At 45.6% G+C, this 24,496-nt stretch overlaps 1 protein-coding gene across 5 annotated transcripts in view; it reads left to right on the forward strand.

Moving 5' to 3' along the window:
- Positions 1-24,106, forward strand: part of LOC101564704 (core histone macro-H2A.1) — a 63,846-nt gene extending 39,740 nt beyond the window's left edge. For 2 of the 5 annotated variants that reach the window (XM_004632252.2, XM_004632253.2), the window contains exons 6-9: positions 8,419-8,509; positions 13,133-13,222; positions 15,428-15,602; positions 23,349-24,106. In XM_004632252.2, coding sequence (XP_004632309.1) covers positions 8,419-8,509; positions 13,133-13,222; positions 15,428-15,602; positions 23,349-23,514 — 522 coding nt within the window. In that variant the 3' untranslated portion in view covers positions 23,515-24,106. Of the gene's footprint in view, positions 1-6,648; positions 6,749-8,418; positions 8,510-13,132; positions 13,223-15,427; positions 15,603-23,348 lie in introns of all 5 variants that reach the window. The other 3 variants (XM_004632250.2, XM_004632251.2, XM_023716551.1) reach the window with 2 other exon arrangements.
- Positions 24,107-24,496: the final 390 nt, after the last annotated feature.

Genomic DNA, 24,496 nt, shown 5'->3' on the forward strand with positions numbered 1-24,496 from the left:
GATGCCATGGTTTTGTAAAAGATGATTCACTTTTACTGAAAATAAAAATGATGCAAAGGCTTTTAAGACCTGAAAATGAGAATTAATGAATATTTCTCTGTTAACACCATCAAAAAAACCAAAGCAAAACAAAAAATCCTGTACTGAGGAGAAAGACAATTAAGCTTAATTTTCATTCTAATTTTAAAAATGAAAAGAATGAATATGACCTTCTGTGTAAATTTGTTTAGTCTGAAGATGACAGTAACATGATTCAGAAGCTGCATCATTTTTAGCTCTTCACTGTCGATTTTCTTTTGCATCACAGTGACACAGTTTTCTTGCTCACACCATTGCAAGTTCTTCCCCAAACCCTCCCTCTTCTGTCACTAATTGCACTCAGTCTCTCATGATGCAATTCCTGTGGTGACTCTGTGTTCCAGAATCTAACCATTGCTGTTTACATTTTATAACCATTATCTGTATTTCATGTGCAGTTTTCTATAGGGAAAAAAAAGCAGTTTTTTTCTAGTTGTCATCTTAAGGTCTGAGTTTTTGTAAGGTTTTTTGTTTTTTTCACTTAGAAAAATTCAACTCAGCAGTGAAGGAAACCATGTGAGTCTGTTTTCACACCCTCACACCCTACAGTGGTAGATCAGAAGCTACTGTACCTGTCATCCAGATTGCTTCTGTTGGCATCTGAAAAACTCCTGTCACTCGGGACTATCTGCAGTGTTCCAGATCCCTAATATGAGCTGGTATAGACAGGTGGAAATTTGAGCCCAGCATGGAAAATTTAGTGACTTAGTGAAACCTTGTTTCAGAATAAAAAAAGAAAAAAAATTAAAGTAGGAGTTGGGGACATAGCTCAGCAAGAAGGTCTTAGGCTTAATTCCCAATCTTAGAGAAAAAAAAAAAAATCGGACACGGGGTGTGGAGTCCTGTTAAGCAGATAGAATAATGCAAATGCTGGGCCACTTCATTCCTTGAGCACCTTGGCCTGGCCTCTCTTCTCGTAGTCTTATTTCCTCCATCTGGCAACCCAGAGTCAGCCTCAGATCAGAATTCATATTCCCTGGTTAGGTGAACTTGCATAGTTCTACATATTAGGGCGGAGGTGTATAAGTGCCCATGTACAAACAAATACCTTTTCTGCTATGCTGCACTTTAGAAAAATGGGATCAGGTCAGTGTCTGGACTCTGTGGTTAGAAGCACTATTAAAGGAGCCTGATACCTTGCTGGCTCCTGCAACTTTCCTTCCATTGTAGACATTCCTGTCTCAGGCCACTTGATAAGCTGATGTTGACTACACCCCACTTGGGACTGGGCAGGACTCCAAAACTCATGGAAAAGTATTGGCAGTAATTTAGAAGCATATTGTCTAATGAGAATGAAAGCAGTGGGATGGACAGTGGACCTAATGTGCCTGTTTGGTAGATTGACTGGGTAAGGATTGGCTAAGCTGCAACCAGCAAGAAGTGGTCAGCTGTAAGAGAAGGAGCTGGATACTGACTGAGGCACTGTAGCCAGCCTTCCGTCCTACCTCACACTCTGTTCTCTTAGCTACAGTGAAACTACGCTTTCTGTTAAATATGCTTACAGAATAATGAGCCAGGACGCATGCACCCAGGAAGAGGTGCCCAGAGTCCCACATTGCAGGCACTTTAGCAGAGAAAAATACTTCTTCCCCAGTGCAGCTTCACAGAATAAAAGAGAATTTCAATGCAGTCTGGATTAGAAGCTAAGTGCCATTGTCCTTTCTGGAGTCCTGTACTCTGCAACTTGAGATGGAGTAAGCATTTATATTTTAGAGAATTATTTTGAAGTAGTACCTTCAGGCCTTTGAGTATTAACATTAGGTGAAAAGCAGAGCATGTAGTCCAAGACAGGTAAGACTCATAAAATGACACATATAAAATCTTACATAAAAGTACAATTAAAATGTTATTTTTATGGACATTAATTTTGATTTAGGTTTTAGGAAATGTTTCAAAAAAGAGTACTTTACAGCGATGAGTGTATGGTACTCTTGGTGCCCTGTGCTCTCTGAATCTTTCCCATCTGAGACAAGGAAGCCTGTGCTTGAATACTGCAAGCAAGCTGGGCTGGAGAAAAGTGATGCTATGCTTCCTACTGCCCTGTAAGGCGTGGTTGCTAAGCTACCCACAGGGGGACCAACGAGGGCTCGGGAACCTAGACTCTAATTACTATTGTTAATGAGCCATTTCACAGACTGTGATTGCAGGAGTAATCGCCCTTTTCACTGTATGATTTTTACCTAATATTCACACACATTGTTGAATTGTTTTAAAAAAGAAAACAGTGCTGTGAATCTGAATCAACTAAAATGTTTTTGCTTTGAGGTTCAACCAATATTTGTAGCCCTTTTTTCAGAGATTTTAAAACCTTAAGGTTTTATTAAAAAAGAAAAAAAAAAAAACACTTGCAGTGTGTATATCTGGGTAATCTGTGTCAGTGGTACTAAGTGATTTGGTGGACCTAGTGTTCTTTGAAGCAGTTGGAAAGGTAGCTTAAGGGCGTGAATGAGTCTCCTTATTGCCCATGTGGTCCAGGTCCTGGCCCCAGCACTGGAGGCTGTTAGAGACAGGCAGTGTGGGGTGCTGGAGTCTCCCCCTGTTCCCCTGGGGCTGGGACTTACTGAAAGAAGAGGTCTGAGGCAGCAATTGAGGAGGAGTCATTCACCCTTTTTCACTATTTTGGTTGATGACCAGCTTCTGAGCAGCTCAGGAAGGTACTGGAGCCAGGTAGAACAACTCAGCTGTTGGCCTTCTGCAGTACCCACACATATCTGTGTCCTTCTCAGTCACTTTCTAGCCAGAAATCCACCTTGGGGCACTGCCAGATCCAAGGAACTTAGGCTGGGGATGCATACAGGACAGATAACAGAGCATAGATATGAGGGTAGGAGTAGGCCCCAGAGAGGGCCCCTGGAAAAGCAGGGCTCTCTGGAGGGTCTAGAAAGGTTTCTGTGGAAGACACCTCCCTTTCCATATCCATTAGTAGAAGTAGACCTGAGGGACAGAAATAATTGCATTTTAGGTGGCTAGGATGGGAAAATGAGGCCAGCCAAGATTCCTCACTTGTCCTTTATGAGAGACATCAAAATTTGAGAATTATAGCTAGAACCAGCATATCATCTAGACGGACTTTAAGAATCACTTGCATTTCCTAAAACTGGATTTCTGATCACAGTTTTTGTTTTTGTTTTTAAGGCTTGTACTACTTCCTTTAGCCAAGTAGGTCAGGTAAAGGCAGGTTACATGTTTAGCTAGTAGCTCTAAGCTGTTGGCTTCTTGCCTGTCATTAGTGACAAACTGCCTCCTGACCTGCCCTCCATAATGGGTGGGTTCCAGCCTCCCAGCCAGGTAAGTCCAGGTTGCCACTGAGCCACCCAGATCCAAGCCAGACCCAGGGCCCAGCTACTGAGCTCTGGCACTTCCACTTGCCCTGCTACAAGGGATATCCATTTCCTCACAGAGTTATATTTGAGAATATATTATGGTCAGTGCTAATTTGGACATAACCACTGTAGGAAAGGTCTGGGAATAGCAGACGTCAAAGGCTCGCTACAGCAGAACCACCTGGAATTGAATGATCATCCCTGGTGGTTGAAGGGATCTTACAGTTTTCTGGATTAAGTTCCTTTCTCCCAACTCTACACCAAAGGGATGCCCTTCTATTCTGTTTAGCAACACCTGTGGCCACTATCTCCAATCCCAGCATCCTTTATAGCTCCTTTAAATTCCACATGTGGTTTAAAACTTAAGTTTTTATCTTTCCCAATAATAACACAAAGAAGTAAACACCTTACTCAAGTGCTGAAATCAGTGATATTTCTTCTTCCTGGCAAATCAGGCTATTCTTGGGTGTTTTTAGGGTTCCCCAACAACCTGATTGTGATCTAAAGTCCCCCTCCTCTGTTATGTTCTTCATGTTACCAGCCATACGCCCTCTGGCTGAGAGGAGACTTCCTATGATTGGGCATTTGCCTTGGCCCTGTCATGCCTATTCATGTGTCACCAGTTGGACTGTGGGATCCTTTCTAGGCTTGTGCATATGTGGCCTATTTGTACTCATACATTTTCTTTCCTGTCTAGGAGAATTATTGTTTATGATAATCTCACTTTTGTCCTCTACTCATAGGTCCAGCCTGCCTAAGTCAAGTACATTACCTATATGTCTTTCCAAAGTGCCTGAAGCGATTTGTCATTTTTCTTTCCCAGTCCCCTGCCCATCTCAAACATAGTTTCTGGTCAGATGATTAAAAAAAAATTACATTCATATATTTATAGCAGCAAAATTATTTTGTGGCTCAGCCCCACAATTTGAAAACATCCCCTGGGCCATAGACACAGCACAGTTGGATAATTCCAACGTTAGTCTTCATGCTCACATGTGGGTGTGAGGGCAAATCAGCGCTTGATTGACTGGAAATTCTCAATGCCAAGCAGTAACGGTTGCCTAAGGTATGGCAGGATGTTTTCAAGGCTGGGGATGCCTCTAGTCAGAAGGGAAGGCGATGAGTCCTGAGCTGGGAATTTTCCAAGGAGCTGAGTTCTAGTTGTAGCTGTTCTTCACTGCAGCAAAGCCAGGACACAGTTTCCCCAGAGTCCATTCCTCTGGACAGAGGAGTGCTTCCCCCAGTCCAGTCAGAGGCAGGCCACTGGAGTATTGCTGGTTAGCTAAGTAAGAATCCATAACAATAGTTGCATTTTCAATGAGGAATATATCTGAGTATAAATGCCAAAACATCTACAGTTGGGAGAAAATATGAATTTTAAGGGTTGAACATACATGGTTTCAACAGAAAAGGAATCTTATAGATGTATAATGAAATGCACGCAAGCATTTCTTTGTTCTCCTTTGCCGTCCTCACCAACTTACTGCCTTTTCACATTATATGGGGTGTTTCTTTTGATGGACGGCAGGGAATGTCAGCTTAGTTTGAGTCTGTGTAAACACCCTTTCCTTGGAGTCGAGTGTAATATTACATGATACAGTCAAACCTTGAGCACTCACCTGGCTTACCCTAAGGCCCCCAGGCGTGCCCACACACACAGCCCTTCCCCCGATGACAGCAGTCAGGACCTAGGCCTGTGATAATTGGCCCTTTTTTGTACCTTTGTCCTGGCACCAGGACCCTGAGCTGCTGGTAGCTTCATTCTGAGATCTCCAGTGGGCTTTCTTCAGCTGCAGGATGTGAGTAGCTCTTAAATCACTGTGTGCTGCTAGGACCTGAAACCCAGAAAGTTCAAGTATAGAAAACCAGTTCCTCTTCTGAGTTTTTAACTAAATATGAGGCCTACCTGTTTTGTGGCAAGGCCTAGCCAAAGTCCTTGGCTGTCTGACCAAACTTATTTCCACAACTGCTTTCTCCTACAGAATGACTTTAAGTCAAAGCAGGTGCCTCTTTTGAGAGTATAGCTGCTTCTCAGAATCGGATATATGGGTTTATGTATCTCATGATTATATCAGGTTTTTTGTTTGATTTTCTTTTTGACAAAATATTTGGCCCCAGAAATTAAGCAATTTGGAGCTCAATTATCAGGAGCCTGCCTGTCCAACGTCTGTACCCAGCAGCTTTTCTCGAGAATGCCCTAGAACAAAGGCCCAGCAGGCCATAGCTATTCTCCAAGCCTGAATGGTAGTGACCCTGGGTTACCAGTTCCTCTGGGGGCTTCTCAGGTGTGCAGCACCGCTACAGCTAGTAGGAATTTATGTCACTGAAGAATGAGCAGCCTCATAAGAGAGAGAGTGCATATGCAGGTACTTGGACATTAAGAAAAGGAAGAGAAGTGCCCAGGAAAATAGAAATCGGAACTCTTCTCTGCTGAGAGATAAGGATTGTCATGGTAACATAACAGTAGTTGGAAGAAGATGCTCAGCTTTTCAGAAGGAGCAGCTGGTTGAGGAACTACCTGTGTAATTCAAGCAAAGTGCTCATAAAATACCCATTGGGCCTCTGCATAGCTTGAGCCATAAGGTGAAAAGTGTTTAAAAGATACATTGTCTTTCTGAAGAATTGCTGTTTTATTCCTGGGTTTTACCAGAACTTCAGCACATAAATTATCTAACAGGCACATAAAATTAGATGTTAGCAAGCAACACACCACTCCCAATACTTGCTGCCCCTGAGCAGGGTAGGGAAGCCAGCCAGTCAGCAGTTATAGTGATGGGAACAGCCTTAAACAGCCACTTAGAAGATAAGGGTAGAGCTCCTGTTCAAGTCAGGTAGGACTTCTGCACTGCTGTAGCACCCAAAGATGAAGACAGTCAGTTTGTATCCCCACGACCACTCTCCATACTGAGCTTTCTGATTCTGGGTCCTGACAGCAGCTTTACTTTGGTCCCCAGGTCACAAATTCTCTTAAGGAAAGCTGATGCCCGAGTCCAGTGTGGCTTGTGCTTCCCTTTTGCCCTAAGCCTAACCTTGCAGGTTCTCAACACTCTGCTTAGCTTGCTTCCTTTCAGCACTCCATACAGCACTGGAATCTTCTGTTTGAAATGGATTCATGTTAGCCAGCAGCTCCCTATTTTCATCTGCCCAGTGCACTGTAAATCCCACTGCCCTCACCCACGTCCAGGGCATACTTCTCTGCATCGTGCCCGCTCTCCTGTTATTTCCCACCTCATGCTTTTCTTTTCAGCTGAACCTTATTCACAGTGAAATCAGTAATTTAGCCGGCTTTGAGGTGGAGGCCATAATCAATCCTACCAATGCTGACATTGACCTTAAAGATGACCTAGGTAATTGGGGACGGGGTTCGGCACCACCAGCTGTCAGGTGAAGAGTTATGGAACCCAGAATTTAGGCTTTTTATCTATGCAAACTTCAGAATGGTCAAAGCAAATTCACAAATCCATGACTGATATTTGAGGGTAGTTGAAGCAATTCCAAATGAAAAAGGTTTGATATATTTCATGGAGTACGATTGGCCACCTTCCCCTCAATTTCAGATATATTACCTTCTAAATTCTCTTCCATAATGATCAAACTGACTGCTGGTTACTTGGGGGGAATTTAAAAACATGTGATTTTTGTTTTCTCTATTTATTTTTTACTGAAAAATATCAGGTAACTGCAAAATGATAGTTTCTCCATTTAGGCTTTTAAAAGACAGACAAGCTGCATTAACATACTTCTGAGATGTCTTTCAGTCACAAATAGATTATTTTGCCCCAGATTGACTACCCACTGTCATTTCTTCACTCTTCCGCAGTGAAAACAGTAAATGACTGAATACTACCTTTATGAATATGAAATAGCAGGGCCATCTCTCTAAGTGTTCCTATGGAGGAAACTGCCTTTGCATCATGAGGCTTCCCTACTCAGAAGGGCAGATGGTTCAGGGAAAGCTGAAGTACCCTTAGGTGTCCCATCCTGTGCTTTCATCTTTTCATATGAAGAGCTGTCAGCTTATGGAAAAACAAAACTTCAGTCCTCTTAGGAGTAGAGCCCTGTCCAAGGACATAGAATATGCCTATATTCCCAGAGGCAGCATTATCCCTAACACCACAGTGTATCTTGTGTGCCTTTAGTTCTGAACTTTGGTCACTTTTGTAAGATTTCATACATCCTTAGTGGAGGGCTTACTAATTCACAGAGGCTGGCCCCACCTCATACAAACTGGTAAACACTGGGCTAAAGATGTAAAGACTGGGACTCAACTGCTCTTCTTGGACTTGTTTTCCAGCTGCCTTACAGAGATACTTTTGAAAAGTTATAAGCTAAAAAGAAACAAAAATTTAATCAAAGTAATTTTTAATGATGAAATACATGCAAATAAGATTTTCTAAGAGTAAGAGACAGGCCTGGAGAAGTATTTGTACCTACTTAGTGGGAAAAAATAAAGCAATTTTATATATATATATATATATATATATATATATATATATATCATTCCATTCCCCCTTGGTTTTCAAGAGCTATCCCTTGAAGGTAGACAAAATGGTTAGTGCTATAAGGCAAGAAGTCAGACTTTGCAAATTGACCACTACAGACTAAATGGAGAAACATGTTATTTTGGTTGGCCTGATGGTCCACATTTTCTTTAAAGCAGATGCCATGTTTTAGTAGCCTTCTCAGTGGGGTGCCAGTTTTATAGGATTTTGCGAAGTGAAATGGGGCATTCGTTGTTTTATTTCTTTTAACCTTTGGAAATGATCTCATGTGTGTTTCTTTTTTTGGATTTGTCATTCAAATGTTTAATTTAAACATGTCACATTTGATATTCCTCCTCCTCCTCCTGTCCTTACTCCCATCCACATGTGCGCACACTGCGTGGACTGATTGCCCCTTGGGCTCATATGTTGGACTCGACCAGGTAGGCCAGCCCTGCCATTGGGGCGTTAGTAAATGTGCCTGTGCGTGGGTCTCGGTCCAACACAGTTGATCTACATTTGTTTACCTGTTATAGTTGCAAGTTGTACAGGCTGACATTGCCTCGATCGACAGTGATGCTGTCGTTCACCCGACAAACAATGACTTCTACATCGGTGGTGAAGTAGGTAATGCCTAGCCGGGTGCTGCCGAGTGTGTGTGTGCATGGTCAGTCGGCCGCTGCAGACAGCTTGATCCTTTGACAGCTATGCAGGGCTGCATTCATTTCACACTTCCAGCTGTCCTGACTGCCCTGAGGCCTCCTATCCCTGGGTTGTGAACTGAAGAAATACAGCTAGCACTAGCCGTCAGCCAGGGTCTATTGTGCAGCTCACTAGTGGGCACTTCTGGTTTGGAAACTGGCTCAGCAGCATTATTTCCTCTCTTGCCTCATGAGGCATAGCTTTGTTGGAGACTGGGTTCATAGAGATTTCAGCAGCACGAAGGATAGGGCCAGGTGGGCTAAGTGGTCTTCAAGACTGCTTCTGTGCCTTTTGAAGAGCAGATGCACACAGATGCCTATACACAGAGCTCTGACCATCCCACCCAAATTCTCTCCTTGTCAGAAACATGCTCATTCTTGAAAATGGCCTTACAGGCTCAGGTGCACAAAGGAGACTTCCCAAATTCTGTCCCACGCACCAGGTTCTTAGTCTGGCAGGACATGAAAACCACCTCATTTTGATGAAATGTCCTTGGACAGCTCTAGGAAAACAGTGTTCTGGGCTCAGAACACACCTTTTCTGCCCCTGGATGCTGGCAGCCTATTGGGACTTAACTACTAGAGTGCTGAGTAGCTAAGGATGACCAAGACAGAGATCACTTGGGATTCTGAGTCCTGTGGCTGTAGATTTGCAGTGTGGGCATCAGTAACCTCCTTTCATACTACACTGAACAGTTTGTACAAGGGGGATTTAAATGTAATAGAGAAAAGTTACCATCAGCTAGAAGGAAGTTGAATTCTAGCCTTGCCACCTATTGGTTATAGAGTCACTTAGCCCTTGATCCCTCAGCTTCCCTGTGGCATAATAAGGATTCTGTGAAATGTAGGCAAGAGCAGCTTGCTTGGTACCTGACTCATGACTTGTACTTGCTGCATAGTCTCACCCTCATGTGCATATGTGATTTCATGTAGAGATGTGCTAGGCATGAGAGTAGTTTTGAGTATGGATTCATACACAGGACAGCTTCCAAAGAGAATGGTAACATTCCTAGCAAGTGCAGAGTCCAGTAATCTTGAATGAAGAGACCATGACTCTTGGGTCATGGACGTGGGACATGCCATAGCTCAGCACCTTGTAGCTGTCCATTTCTGCTCAGTGTCAGTAGCAGAGGCTTCTGCTAACCATCTTCCCCAGACACTGTAATTTGAGCTAATTACCCTAAGCATTTTGGATTTTGGACATGAATAGAAAGACAAACTGGATGGAAAGTCAGGATTTGCCAGGCCAAAATGAAATCAGACAACAGGCAATTAAAATAAACTCCCCTTTCATAAGATTTTGGAGTTTAAGTGCTCCTAGCACCAGCAGCTTAAAAGAAATAAGTTTCCTTTTTTAAACCATCACAGAGAGTACTTATTTGGAGAGAAATAAATGAATGAACAGAGAAAGGTTTGTCCTCCTGTTAGCTGGGAGTGACTAAGGCCTGGGTTCATCCTGCTATCCAGGCATTTAATGGAATGGAAATAATGAAGCTTCATGGGTTAAACTATCTCAGCCAGACACAGAGCAAAGGTTGGTTGACCAGCTATGATCTGTGCAAGACTCGTGTTCAACAGGATTAGACACAGTAGGGGAAAGCTAGAACATTTGAAACAGGGATGCAATGAGCTAGGGAGGGCCAGGCAGAGTCAGTTGTGTCCACCAGAAGAGCCTAGTCCTTCCCAAACCATAATAACAGATCTTGATCTTGTTGGCATAATGGTGGTGCTAGTTCTGTTCCTCTGACATGCTTGCCCACCTGACAGGCACAAGGCAAGGGCGAGTAGGCAAGTGGGCCCAAGGTCATACCATATGTCATCCCTGACACAGACACCACTAGGAAAACCTCAAAGAAGGAAGGGCTTCCAGGGCCAGAACCCAGTCTCCCAGAGCCTACCACCATGCTTTCTTTGCTCAGCATCCCAGTCCAAACTAGTACTGACCCCAGATACCTTGTACAATCTCCAACCAAAAAACCAGATTCATACATGGCTTCAATTGGTTCCAGCTCCCACTTTCATGTGTGAAAGGGGAAAAGAGGAAGCTAGGAAGTAATCACTCCACTTCTCATTTTTGGTGTGAATTCCTGAGTCCCAAGACTGCTGGAAGAAGGAATTCGAGTGCAGGAATGCTTAGCCCCAGTGATTAACTTTTACCCATCAAAAGTTCTTTCTAACAGTGAAATAGACCACAGACTTAGCCTGACATTTGTCCAAGCCTAAATTTTCGCTTAGGCTGTTTTGAACACTGATACTTATGCCTGCTTTCTAAGCATGAAATAATGTTCTTGTTCTCATGGGAGTAACACATGTTTATGCTTGGGGGCAAATAAGCCAATTGCTTTATGATTAACCCTGAAGTTAAGGCTAAAAAGCAAGAGTGTTGACAATACGGTTGAAAATGGGCCTGTTTCTTGTTAAAAAGTACACGTGTGTCTACCTGAACATGTGCATACATATGTGTGTGTAGGAGTCGAGTCCTGACAGGATTGATTGCCTGCAAACTAGATTCTATTTTTAAGTTTGGGAAATGCATTAAGTTTATTTTAACTTGCAATTTCACTTCTAATTAAAGTAATATTTAATTATAAGTATTTTAAAGTAAACACTCTTCCTAAGATAAAACACCTTTAATTTATACATCAGCCCATTTTCTTAGGAAATATTTTAAATTTTAGAAAGAAATTGATAGTCTTCATTAATACAATACTGATTTTATTTTACTTTCCAAATTTCTTGGTTCTCATTAAAGTGCAGAGATGTAGAGACTGAAAACCTTAAATAGTCCAACCGATTGCATATTTGTTTCCTCCGCCTCAAGTTTGAGTATGGGATAAGGGGGAAAACCTGACCTGGGGTCTAGCTGATTTGGACTCCATGTTGCTTTTCCTCAGCTACATCAATGTTGCAGGTGAACCTGTATTTCAGGTTAACACATTGGTGCTGTGCCCACTTCCTGGTGGGTAGAACAGGGACGAGACTAAGAACTGCTTCCTCAGCCCATGGCCCACTCAGCTGCTGCCTCTGATGCTTAACTTCATTACAGATATGCAGCAGCAGGTAGGAAGTTGTTGGAAGTGACACCTGCCATGTAAAGGTCACACTGCTTTAAGACAGGTGAAAACATTAGGGCCATCTGAGATAACAAGGAGCAATACAGGATCACACCTGAAGCATCCAAGTTGTCTCTCCTAAAGTCCAGCCTTCTTTTAGACAGCTGTGAGCTGCTCATGGGCAGTATGCTGTCAGTTGCATTTGTTCACATATTCTAGACCTATGGAATGGGGACGTGATGGGTTCAGTCCCTGCCATTAGCCCTGGTCTTCCCTTTTTTTTTTTTTTAACAACAATGCCCAGGCTATTTGCATTTCCTTCCAGACATGTCCTAGTTAGATCACCTCTGTAAAAACAATATGGGAATGAGGCAGGTTTTGATAATATAATTAGACCTAGTCACTGCAGCATAAATCCAACGAGAATTTGGGCTGGTATATTTCAATACACCTTGACCGACATATGCCAGGTACATGTTGAATATTTCAAGACAAATGGTGAATCTTAAGGGGAGTATTTTATCCTCTTGTGAGGAAAAGTACTTTAAAATGTGCAGACCTGAGGAACCAGAGCTTAAGGAAGAATGAGGCTATATTCTGGCCAAATTTTAAAGGTTGATCCCTTTAAAGGGAGCATCACTAGCCTTGATTGCTCCTTGCTAACTCACAAGATGGTCAACCCAAAGTTGTCATAGATGTTGGTAATCTTGTTTGGGAACTTGGCTTTTATAGCAGTAAATGCTAAGTTGGCAAGTACCCTAATTCAATAAAGCATAGTTTTGATTTCCATTGCTTGTTTTAAATCTAGTCCTGAGCAGATAGATAGCTTTCTAAGCTTTTATACAAGTTCATCTTTAAGCTCTGCTTCTGATGTTGCCCTCCTTTCCCTAAACAATTTTGAATCATTAGTGTAATTAAGGAAATACTGTCTGAGGCCATTTTCTTTTTGTATTCACATATGATGCCAGTGCTGCAAAATAGGAACTAAGCGTGTAATGCTTGTCCAGAGGTGGCCAAATATCAACACTGTCTTCTGGGCCTCCTGTCAGGAGAAGAACTGGCTGCCTGATAGGAACATGATCTCCTTTGCAGATGTCCTTCTTTGGGGCCTCTTCCTAGAGATGGGAAGAAAGCCCATGGTGGGTGTTACCCTTGGAAACCATTACCAGCTGATTTCTTATGAATGTGAAGAGTGTGCAGGACAGGCATATTTCCTGGGGACAGACATCTCTGGCATCATCATCCTGAGTTTGACTCAAATAAAGCACAGCAAAGATAGCTAGGGGAAGCAGCACTGCCAGAGGGGTAACTGGACTGTGGTAAATCCCTTCTAGATTTCACTTCACTGCATTGGCCAAAGCATAGTTCCTGTTTTGCAGTCTTATGGCAGTTCAGCTAGTCAGATCATCTAAAGTATGTAATCACCTGACATGCAAGTGTTTGTGTGTGTTGGGAGACACAGAGTGGCATTCTGACCTCACCTTGTCCTTGTTTAGGAAACACGCTGGAGAAGAAAGGAGGCAAGGAGTTTGTGGAAGCTGTTCTGGAGCTCCGGAAAAAAAATGGGCCCTTGGAAGTAGCTGGAGGTGAGGTGGAGAAGGCCCTGTGCTACATGGGTGTGGCAAGATAGTACTGGAATACAAACCCATCTGCAAAGTGTGGAGCCTGTGAGCTTTACTGCTTAGAACCTTATCATATGCAGATTGTCAGGAGAGCTTTAGATTTATGAAAGTCACCTATGTAAGTTTTTAAACAACTATTTAAAATAGCTTCTGTATGACATCTGTACTAGGAATTTTAAGGAATTATAGAACCTGGGATTGGCAGATCTTGGTGCTAGGAATTACAGACAGCAATACTGAGCCATCTGCAGCACTGTTGGTGAAAGAGATGAATTAATAATTTTCACTCAGCCATCTGTATTTTTATTGAAAAATATATAAATGCATGTGCTTTTCATTTTCCCCTTGCATCTTTCATGATGGCAGAGGGAAGAAAATGACTGGGAACCTGACGTGAGAAGTATTGCTAAGACTGAGAGGCAGGGTACTTACAGCTGCAGGCCTGAATTTGGAATTTTAGTTAGTCAGAGTGTGCAGGACAGCCTTCCCAAGTGCATGTTGTATCTGAGGATGGAACCTCTCCTCTGTGGGCTCTGTTTTTTCCTTTCATTCCATGATCCTTCATAACTCTGTCTATCTTAATAATTACTTAATAAGAATAAGTAATAATTACTTCCTAACATCTACATAGGCCCTCTCTCAGTGGTGCCACTAGGCCTTGCAGCTCTTTCCCCCGTGACTACCTGGGCCCCAATCAGTTTTGAGGCCTATTAGGGTAAACAAGTGGCATTCCCTTTGCTGATCTGAGCCTTTGACTCCTGCTCTGCCACTTCTTGTTTTGCCTATATGGGGCATGACAGGAGGATTGCTAAAGTCCTTCCCATCATTCACCACTGTCCCCTGTGTGCAGAGGAAGGTGCACCCAGCCAGAGGCTGCTGCCCTCTCCCCAAAGCCTTTCCCCGCTAGTGCTTCTGGTGACCCTCAGAGCAGTTTAATTGGAGGCAGCTTGGTGCCATCGTGATTAGCTCTGCTGGCGAAACTGGAGGTCTGCCTGCAGCAAACGCACTGGATTTAATATGCTTCAGATATTTTCTTGTTTCTAAGAGAGATTTTAGAAATTTTTTAAAATATAAAGAAGAGAATAAAATGTATGCCTTTTCTACTGTGCAGAGATAATCTGCTAGTGTTTCCTTTCCATGCATAATTTATTGTTTGTTTGTTTGCTTTTGGAGGAACCAGGGATTGAACTCAGACACTTGCGCTTGCCAGGGAAGCACTTATTCCATTGAGCCATCTCACTGGCCCTTCCATGCATAATTTAATAATGGCTTCTTATGTGGACAAATAGGGAATTAAACCTCCTAATGGTAGGTTGCTATGGGATAGCACTTCTTCCCAGAGCTTGTGAACCCAGTCACAGAGCAGGGCTACAATTCAAACTCAGAGCCTGGACTATTACTTTAGAGGTGTTCTTACAGCAGCAGAGACTGCCCACAAATCACTCCTCCCTTTTCTTCTAGTGCCATAACCTTAACCTTTACCCTGGGACATTGCTGACAGTTGTTCCTCCAAAAATGTGTCTCAGCATAGAAGTTTGGGTGTCACAGAAGTTTGTTTGAGCAGTGGAGTGATTACTCACAGACTTCACCAAACCCACTGATCCTAGAACTGCTTTCTTCACAGAGCAGCTTGCAGATAGGGAGACAAGTAGATGTGAGGTTGTGTCCTTAAGTAGGACACAAGGGAGACAAATTCCTATGGCCATATGTAGCTGAATCCCAGAGGAGCACTGTAAGCCTGACAACTAGGTACAGTCACCCAGTGAGGCTGGCCACAGTCGGCAGCCAGGGTGCTCAGCACTTTCTGGTGGGTTTGTCTTAAACAGTGGCTAGAAGATTTAGAGATTCGACATAGTTACCAGCAAGCATCTCTACACATCCAGTGGACTTAGATGGATAAAGCTCTGCTGTCTGGGAACTCCTGCATGCTTCTAAGGCAGACGGAAGTTCTACTACAAACTTGGTTAAAACTCCTGGTGGGGTGCATCCGTGTACCAGCTTTCTGGAGTAGGGTTGGCTGTGAGGAGTGTGAGAATAAATCCTCAACAGTTTTCTGACTTGATGTTGGAGTCACAGCACATCAGACAGCTGTGTTCCTCCTCACTGGAGCCATAGAATGGGCCTGTATTTGGCATCCTATGATGTGTGTTTCTGTCTTGTCCCCTCCAGCTGCTGTCAGTGCAGGCCATGGCCTACCCGCCAAGTTTGTGATCCACTGTAATAGCCCAGTCTGGGGTGCCGACAAGTGTGAAGAACTGCTGGAAAAGACGGTAAAAAATTGCTTGGCCCTGGCTGATGATAAGAAGCTGAAATCCATCGCATTTCCATCTATTGGCAGTGGCAGGTAGGGGATACGCTTATTATTGTATCTATCATAGGTGTATCTCTCTGTATCCATCGCCCTTAATTGTGGAACTGTCACTCCATAAGGCCTTCTGAGGCTGCCTTCAGGCCTTCCCTCTGTCACGAAGGCCAGAAGTATGAACCAGGGAAGAATAGAAACATTAACCAGTGGTGAGGGGCAGTTGAAGAGATAATAAGACGTGAGGCCCAAGAATGATACCGAATTTGATTTTTGACAGCAAGTGTCATCACTGAAGGGGTCACAAAGGCTGTGTCTCTGAGAGGGAGTTCTAAAGGACACTGCGACTTAAGTGGAAAGGACAGGAGGTATGAATGGAATATAGGAATAATAATTAACAGTGACTTTCCTAGAATAAGCCTAGGGTTATGTGATATGTCCCCTAGACCATTAACAGTTTCAGTCAAAATCTCACTGTTTTTATTCTCAAGCATCGTTTATCTCCTGTGCCATTGCACTAGCTGATCTGATAGCCTACTGATAAGCAAACAGAACTTGATGATGACACTGAACAAAGAGGAGATAATATGACAGCACTAGGCCTGGATGCACCATACTCCTCAGATAGCCCCAGGTAGACCCACCCAGGCATACTTAATCCTAAAACAGACAACCCAGAAGCACACCACTGGAAGAGTAGTCTTCTAAGAGCAGAGGATGCAGATAGGATTTCACTACCCCACCACCTCCCTGGATGCCTACTTCCAAATGCCAGAAAGCAGTCTTCAGGTTTATTTGGAGGTGTTGGTCCTAGGCCTGGAGTAGAGTCCTGGCTTGGCCCTCTCCAAGGCACATGAACACACCAAACACTGTAAAACAGGCATGATCATCCATCTTGCATAATGTCTCAGGTCTGTTTTGGAAGCTAAAGAAACTTTTAGCAGGAAACTATTCAGGGACCCATCAGCATAGTGCAGAAATGGGGCTCCACTGCCTATCACTTCTCTGGGGTACTCCTTGCCAGGGTTCTAAGTCACCAGCTTCTGGAAGGATGGAGATTGAGCCCTGAAACAATGAGAAAAGGCCTTTAGAGGCTGGACTTGTTCGTGTTTGGGATCAGAAGGGCCATGCCAGGAACGCTGTAGTGGTGCGGCTTGGATGGAGCAGCTGCCATTGCTTCTGGTCCCTCCTGTCACCCAAAGAAAGCAGGACCATGGGGCAGCAGCAGTGACCTACCCTGAGCCCAGTGCACTGTCAGGCTGCAGTGTCCTCCCGGGCACCCTCAGGCTGCACTGTCTTCCCAGGCAGCCCCCAGGAGAGCAGCCATCCTCAGGCCATTGCCATATGGAAAGCAGCTCTTTCCCCTGCACTTGCCTTTCATGTTCACCCAGGACAGAGAAAGTGGACTTTTGTCTTTTCCGATCAGGAAGTCCCTATGATTTTGCCAGTACCAACATTCTGTGCCTCAGGTGATAGCTGCAGCACCAGCTCTGAGTGGACTTCCTGTCATGTTGCTCAGAAGACTTCGTCTACAGGCACATACTGCCACCATTCCCCCATAGCTCACCCTCTCTCTTTGGCCCAGGCAGTCACACATGATCACTCAGACCCACCAAAAGACCTCACCAAGGAGATCTGTGACTGCTCTTGACACTGATGCATGAGAGCCTTTAACTGCCATCTCCAGCAAGCAGCACAGGGGCAGGACAGACTCTCCCACCTGGCCCTCGGCGCAGGGGGACTGTGAATGGGGCAGGAAGGTTCCCGAGCAGAAGCCCAATGAAAGTGCAAGCCTGTGCCAAGGTTGCTGCGCCCCTAGGGTGAGGGTATGAGCTGGGGGGTCCCACGTGCTCTGTGGGTTTGGGCGGCCATCTACATTTTCAGTCCCTGAACTTCCTTATTCTAGTCTTTTATCAAAAGCATACATGGATAATCATTTTAATAGTTAAAACCATTGAAATATATTTCAAAAATAAATTAACAGAAGTAGAACATCTAAAAGGTCTTCAGTCAGCTCTAGGGGCACCTGGTAATCACAGCATGGTCACCAGGCGTCCAGTGAGTCAACTTTCCCTGGAGCTATGGAGGTGTTTAATCTACTTTGGAGTCCCAAAGTAGATTCAGAACTTTAGTTTTACTTTTACAAAGTAGGCCAGAGCTTAAATAGCTATACTTCCTGCTTCTCCAACTTCCCACAGGTCTATCCTTTGTTGTGGAGCTGTGTGACCTTTCACAAGTGAATCAACTTTTCTGTTCCCTAACCTTCCTTAACGAGTGAGGCCATAGGGACTACCTTTCCTCACAGATGGCTCTGAGGCTCAGTTAATTAGTGCTTTGGATGCACTTTGATCTACTCTGATGAAAGGTGCTTCCGAAGAGCGAGGCAATAGGAGCCTTTATTGGAGGTAATAATTTCACGCTCTTTCATATGGCTATTGGGAAAATTTTAATTGAAGCATAAAAGTAATTCCCATAAAAGAGCATCTGTTATTACAAACTTATTTACATTTTTCATGGAGTAAAAAGTTTTTTAAAATAATCAATTGAAAGCTTTTAAGAGGGCAAAATGCCAAAGGCAGCACATGTGCCGTGCTCCCTGGGCCCACATCTGTCAGGCAGACCCTGTCCCACAGCCGTGGAAACAGCTGCCCTCCCTTTCATGAGGAGAGAATGGGATTACACCAGAGCCAGCCAGTAAATCATAGGGGGCTTAGAAGGGGAAATAAAACTGCTTGTTTGTGGCATCCAGTGTCTCTGGCATAAAAGGCATGATGAAATTTAAACATAAACGCAAACATGGACAAGAGTAGGAGTCACTTTCTCTAGGGGAAGCCCAGCCTCTCTGAATGTAAAGGCTGACCCAGACCCTGCCTGGTGATGCCTGCTTCTTCAGCTCAGGAGCCCTGGCTGGGGGTAGGTGAGAGCCTCCACTTGGAACATGGCCATTCTAATCACAGTATTCATGGATACTCTACTCCCCAATCTCTGTTTGACATTAGGAGACATCTCCTCTCCAGAGCAGTGTGTAGGGAATGGCTATTTTGGAGGCTTTAATTAAACTTTCCCTAGATTTATGAGTTTGAAAGGAAAGCTATTTTGTATATTTTAAGCTTCCATTCATCAGGGTTCCCTTGACCCTGGACACCTGCTGTACCCTCTGGGTTATCTCAGAGCAACCCTAAGAGTTGAGCACTATTCCTAAATCCATTCAAAGCCAAAGAACCTGAAGCTGAGAGAGGCTAAGTATTCACCTAAGGTCACACAGCCAGGCAGTGGAGCCCCTGCCTGTGCAATCCCTGCACTGGTCTCACAGGGAGCCTGGGAATAACTTGTGTTCCCCGGCCTGCCCACACAGTGCCATCAGCCTCCCTGCCCTGTAGGCACAGGGTTTAGAGGTGAAAGAAATAGACAGAAACCAACTCCAGGGCCTTTGAGCTGAGAGGACTTACTTGTTAGTGTATTTGTGCCCTGCACTGCCACTACCCTCCCACTGCCTCATCCCCCTCCAGTCCCCTGTAAGGAGCCATCATCCCTTCTGAGTATTCTTTCTCTGAGACACCACTGTTCTCCCCCTAGGATCCTGATGACTTGGTCTCTACCTCTCAATGGAGTGGCATCTGGCTAGGACAGATTCAAATAGGCAGTGGCTCAAAAGCCACACAAAACTGAGACAAATATAAAAGGCCAAGGGGCAGCCAGTAGCACAGTGGGGGAAACCTCAGCCTTGTGGCAAAGTGTCCACACATGGGATGACAGCCCTTTCCCACATCCCTGTTTCTAAGGTAGTCCTACCCATCTCTCAGCCAGCTAGGACTCTTAGACAGGAGCTACCACGGTCTAAGGAAGAACAGAGTTCCCCTCCACTCTATCAGCCATCAAGGCAGTTCCCAGCCTGTCCCTCCAGGACAGCTGCTTGGGCCCCTCCCTCCATAGGCTATGGCTGCTGTCCATGGCTGCTGTCCATGTGAATCTGTGCAGTCCTCACAAACCTACTGCCCACAGCTCAGCCTGTCCTGTCCCTGGAGAGTGAGCTCCCAGAAAGCAGGGGTATGAGTGAAGCCACACAGAGGGCAGGCTCGGCAGAGCTGAAGGAGCTTGAACCTTTTCTTTGGTACATATCCAGGGAGGACAGTGTGATACCCCAGCTATCAGTGAGCAGGCTGACCCAAGAGCATGTCACACAGAGAGAGCCTTCAGGATCCCCTTATACTGGTCTAGGGAAATAGGGACCAGGAATCTGAGGAAAGACTGTTCTGGACAGAGCTGGCATGACTTCAGAAGTATCTCAGACCTGGCTCTAGTCTGCACAAAGTGAGGCCTCAGCAGTGGGCATTGTGATCAAGGCCCAGGCTGTGTGCTGGGATGGGACCAGGCACATATGCAGGGCACCTTGCCCACAACAGACTGAAGGCAACAATAACCCACAGTGGGGGCTGAAGAAAGAGGGAGAATGCATGGGGACTACAGCCACAGCAGCAGCACCCTCATGAAGTCTACCCTCAAAGAACCTATTTCTAGTGAAGAATGTTGATACTTAGCAAGACCAGTACCTGCCCCAGATCACCTGGGATTCAAACCCAAATCTGATTCTGCAACAGAAGCCATTTACCCTTACTCTGTGGCATCTGTTCCCTTCTGAAAAGCAGCCAGTGCAGCCAGAGGGCAGATGGCTGTCACAGAGACCAGAGACCAGAGACCTGAGCTGGAGAGGAATTTACAGACCTGGCTGAGCAGGAATAGCCATTCAGACAGTGACTGTGCAACTGGAGAGAGAATAGCAAGCCAGGAGCCAAAGCTGAAAAATGGGCAGGAGGCTCTCCCAAGGCAGCCAGCAGATCAGCACCTCCCTGAAGGTAAGGTAGATTGGACAGCAGCTCTCTGGGGCCTGAGGCCAGTGTTCTTAGCATGGTTTTACTACCATGACAGTACTAGTCACCCATGCACCACTGTCATAGGACCTGTGCTTCACTATGTTAACCTTTAGAAAGACATGGTTAGACCATCCACTTAAAAGATGAGGAGCACTTGGCACTTAAGGGCATTGTTCCATGCTCTGCCTCTCCCATTCCTGAGCAGGATGGGACCAGGCACAGATGCAGGGCTGATACACAGATCCTGCATGGCAGCAGGAACCCCAGACTCCTAACCCCAGAGCTGCATCCCAGAGCTCTGGGATGGTCGTGCTGTCAGGCCAGCTGTACATGACAACAAAACTGCGACTGGCCTAGGCTACCACATGGGAGTGTGGGGCTGGGTGTAGAAAGTACAAATGAGAGTGTTTCTTGCTTCCCACTGTGTTAGAAATGCATCTAATTGAGGCAGCTAGGAAACATTTGGGGCCTACCTGGAAACATCAGGAAAGCTGTTGCCTCTGCCTTTCTGGCTGCCAGTCTGATGGAACTTGCTTAGGTTGTGGTTTCCTATGACGAAGGGATGGCATTGTCAGCAAAAGATTTTCCTAGAAACAAATTCATTCATAAACTCATATCAGCAGCTTTGAAGGTTGGGTACATTCTGGCAGAAGGACAGCCTCTTAACAGGAAGTTGTACGTTTGTGGGTAATGCTGATCTAAACCTTGGATCCTTACCTTCCTCCCCCTTTGGTTATTACTGTGTGAGCTCTGCTCATGAACTCCATGCTGACTGTGTGTGGAACAATGTCCTTGGAATGGTCTCTAGACCCCTAAGATCAGAAACTCCAGGTGGATCCCGACAAACTGAGTTCCAACAAGCCTCCATCTCTCTGGTGCTGGCTAGAGGGCTAGAAAAGAATATTCCCACATTGAAAGTCTCTCTCACCTTTACTGCAGTGGCCTGGGCAGACACAGAAAGAGACAAGTGGGGTCCATTAGGTCAGACGACACACTGCCATTCCACCGTCTCAAACCTCTCCCTCAGCCCAGCTTCTCTGTGCAGATGTGGGGCAGGAAGGTGTGGAGTGGGGTGTGTGGAGCTGGGGGAGCGTGGTCCTCAGCTTCACATGCAGAAAGCAACTCCTCCCAGCTCTCAGGCCACGTGCACCTAGGGAATGTCCACAGACAGAGGCCTGCAACCTGCAGAGGCCCTGGGCTTCCCTTGGCCCAGCACATGGGAGCCCAGCCACACTGGCACAGGGCTTGCGCTATTGAGAGGATGCTCCCAAAATGGAAGATCAGGTTGACTGTCCCAGCTATTCCTGACGTGTACCTTTCAGAAAACCTGCCCTCTGTGTTCTCGATGCCTGGGACAACAGTCATAGCAGCTGTGCCACAGGCATGGGTTTCAGGGGCTCAATGCCTATCTCATTGAAGACCTCTTCCTGCATAGTCCCCATGCCCCTCTAGCTGAGCTCAGCTGTTTGTCTGGAGCCAGCAGGGTCTTTTGGAAGAAAACTGGAAGGTCTTGAGAACTCTGAGCCATTCTCCTCTTGGCTGCCTTGTGTCACTGACTCTGTGCATGTAACCGAGGAGCATCTGTGTGAAGGAACCCCAGCCTACTTAACGCTCTTGTCCTCTAAGGCACCCCATTCCTGGAACTCCCAGAAGCTCCAGTGTCTGCCCTCTAAGCCATGCCAGAGCTCTACATGACTCACAGCATATCACAGAACTGTTTTCTCCTGTGGGCACTCAGTGCCCCCAGCGCTGACAGCAGCAAAATGCTTGAGCTCTCCAGGGGACACACCTGTGCTTCAAAACTGAAACATCCTCACTGTGACTGTTTGCAAACCTGTTCCCCTGGCCACAGGGATCCCCCTAACAGATAAGAGCAGCCCAGTGGCTGGCTGGCCTCATACTTCACATACCAGCAGGTTTACAGATGTGCCAGTGAAGAAAGAAATCCTTGTGAATGTAAGCCCTCACCCTCAGGATGATTAACTGATAGTGGGATCACAAGGTACTCGTGTCTAGGGTCTCTGGCTCCAAGTTCAGGCTATTTCTGCCAGAACAGGCAAGCTGCCTTGTTCCTGCTGCTTTCTTGTGGGTGTCCTGGGTTGTTAGTGTTGACTGGGAGCAGCCTCAGGCACACACAGATCCAGGGGCTTCTCAGTCCTGAGTTTACATTCCATGTAAGTTCAGAGTGTCTATCTCCAAAAATTGTCAGGCTATCTATTACTTATACAGTTCCAGGCCATTTGGGGACTTGGGGGCTATTCCCCAGAGGAAAAGGCCACTCAGCTCTGAGTTATTCTGTTCCCACAGCTCTGATGCCCTGGCACTTAGGGTGGCACCAGCTGGTATGTGTTGAGAGGATTCTAGGCCAGCAGCCCTTGTGGCCATGAAATCTAAAGGTCGGTGTGAAGAATGTCACCTTTCTGTGTGTGTGTGTGTGTGTGTGTGTGTGTGTGTGTGTGTGTGTGTGCGCGCGCACGCGCGCACGCACATATCAGGGGTGACAGTGCTCAGTACCTTCCTAAAGAACCCCAGCCGTTTCTGAGACTGATACCCACTGAGGGCATCAGGAGCCCTGGCTTGTGATCCAGACACAGCAGTAGTGGCAGGGATGGTGGGAAAAGCTTGCACTGCCTCGGACAACTTAATGCTCCCCACAGAACACCCTCCTTCTGCTTGCCAGCTGCCTTTCAGGAAGGCTCCTGGGTGCCAGAAGGCTGCGGCTCGCTCTGCTGTGTGGCTCAGCTCTCCATCCTTGCCTGTCCATTTGGTGGGCATGGGATTTCTTGACACCTGAGCATGAGCAGCTCAGAGGACACTGGCCCAGCCTCAGGGCCTTCTGTGGGAGGGGTGGGGCAAGGGGCGTGGCCCCCATCACTGTGACTGCCGGGCTGCTGAGTGTTTGCTTTCTCTCCTGCAGGAATGGGTTCCCGAAGCAGACAGCAGCCCAGCTCATTCTGAAGGCCATCTCCAGTTACTTTGTGTCCACCATGTCCTCCTCCATCAAAACGGTGTACTTCGTGCTCTTTGACAGTGAGAGTATAGGCATCTATGTGCAGGAAATGGCCAAGCTGGATGCCAACTAGGCTGAAGAACTCCAGAACTAGCCCACGGTGTCCCCCACCCCAGCCCACCCCCATTCAGAAGAAAAAAATCCCCTTCACCTTTACTGGGAGGCGAGAACCCTTTCATTTTCAGTTTTGCTCATCTAGGGAAATAAGGTTTTGGTTTCCAATTTAATTGTTTTTGACCTTCTAAAATGTTTTTGCGTTAGCACTGATAGTTGGCATTACTGTTGTTAAGCACTGTGTTCCAGACTGTGTCTGACTTAGTGTAACCTAGGAGATTTTATAGTTTTATTTTAATGAAATCCTGATTGACGCAGAGCTGTGGGGAAAATGGTCCCTTTTACGCGTCGCAGAAGCCAGGAAGCCCTGTCTGTAACCGTGTGTTGTGGTGCTTTATTGTACACCCAGTGGCGTTCTTTTTACTATCATTTTTTTTTCTCAGAAGAAAAATCATGAATTTGCAACAGACCTAATTTTTATTTACTTTTTGTCTTAATGATGGATTTGAAAATGAAAGATTTAAAAGGAAGAACAGAATCTGTTGTCCTTAATTATATTTGCAATTTGGAATTTGTGTGAATTGATTTAGTAAAATGTTAAACTGTTGTTACGACTGGCATGTTTCAAGTTATTGTGCTTGTGAGTGGCAAGACGTAGGACCGCTTCCCTGGTCACAAGATGAGGGGAGCAGGCAGCCCACCCCTCAGGAGACTGGGGCAGTAGGTGGGGGCATCCATTGGACCCCAGTGGTTTGTAAAGAATTTATATAAAGTCTGTCCTTTCAGTCTTGTGACCATAGGCGGGGTGATCCCATTCACAGTTGAGGAAGGGACATACTGAAAGCCACATGGGTGAGAGGGCAGGCTGGCGCACACACAGCCCAGCGCTCCAGACTCTGAGCCAGCTCCGTCCTCCCCCTGCCCTTTAGCTAGGCCTGTGACTCACGGCTGGGCCTCAGGGCCCAGGGCCATGTGCCAAATGGAGCTGCGGAAACCTACTC

Source organism: Octodon degus, unplaced genomic scaffold (assembly GCF_000260255.1).
Source record: "Octodon degus isolate 3935 unplaced genomic scaffold, OctDeg1.0 scaffold00048, whole genome shotgun sequence".
Taxonomy (NCBI): Eukaryota; Metazoa; Chordata; class Mammalia; order Rodentia; family Octodontidae; genus Octodon; species Octodon degus.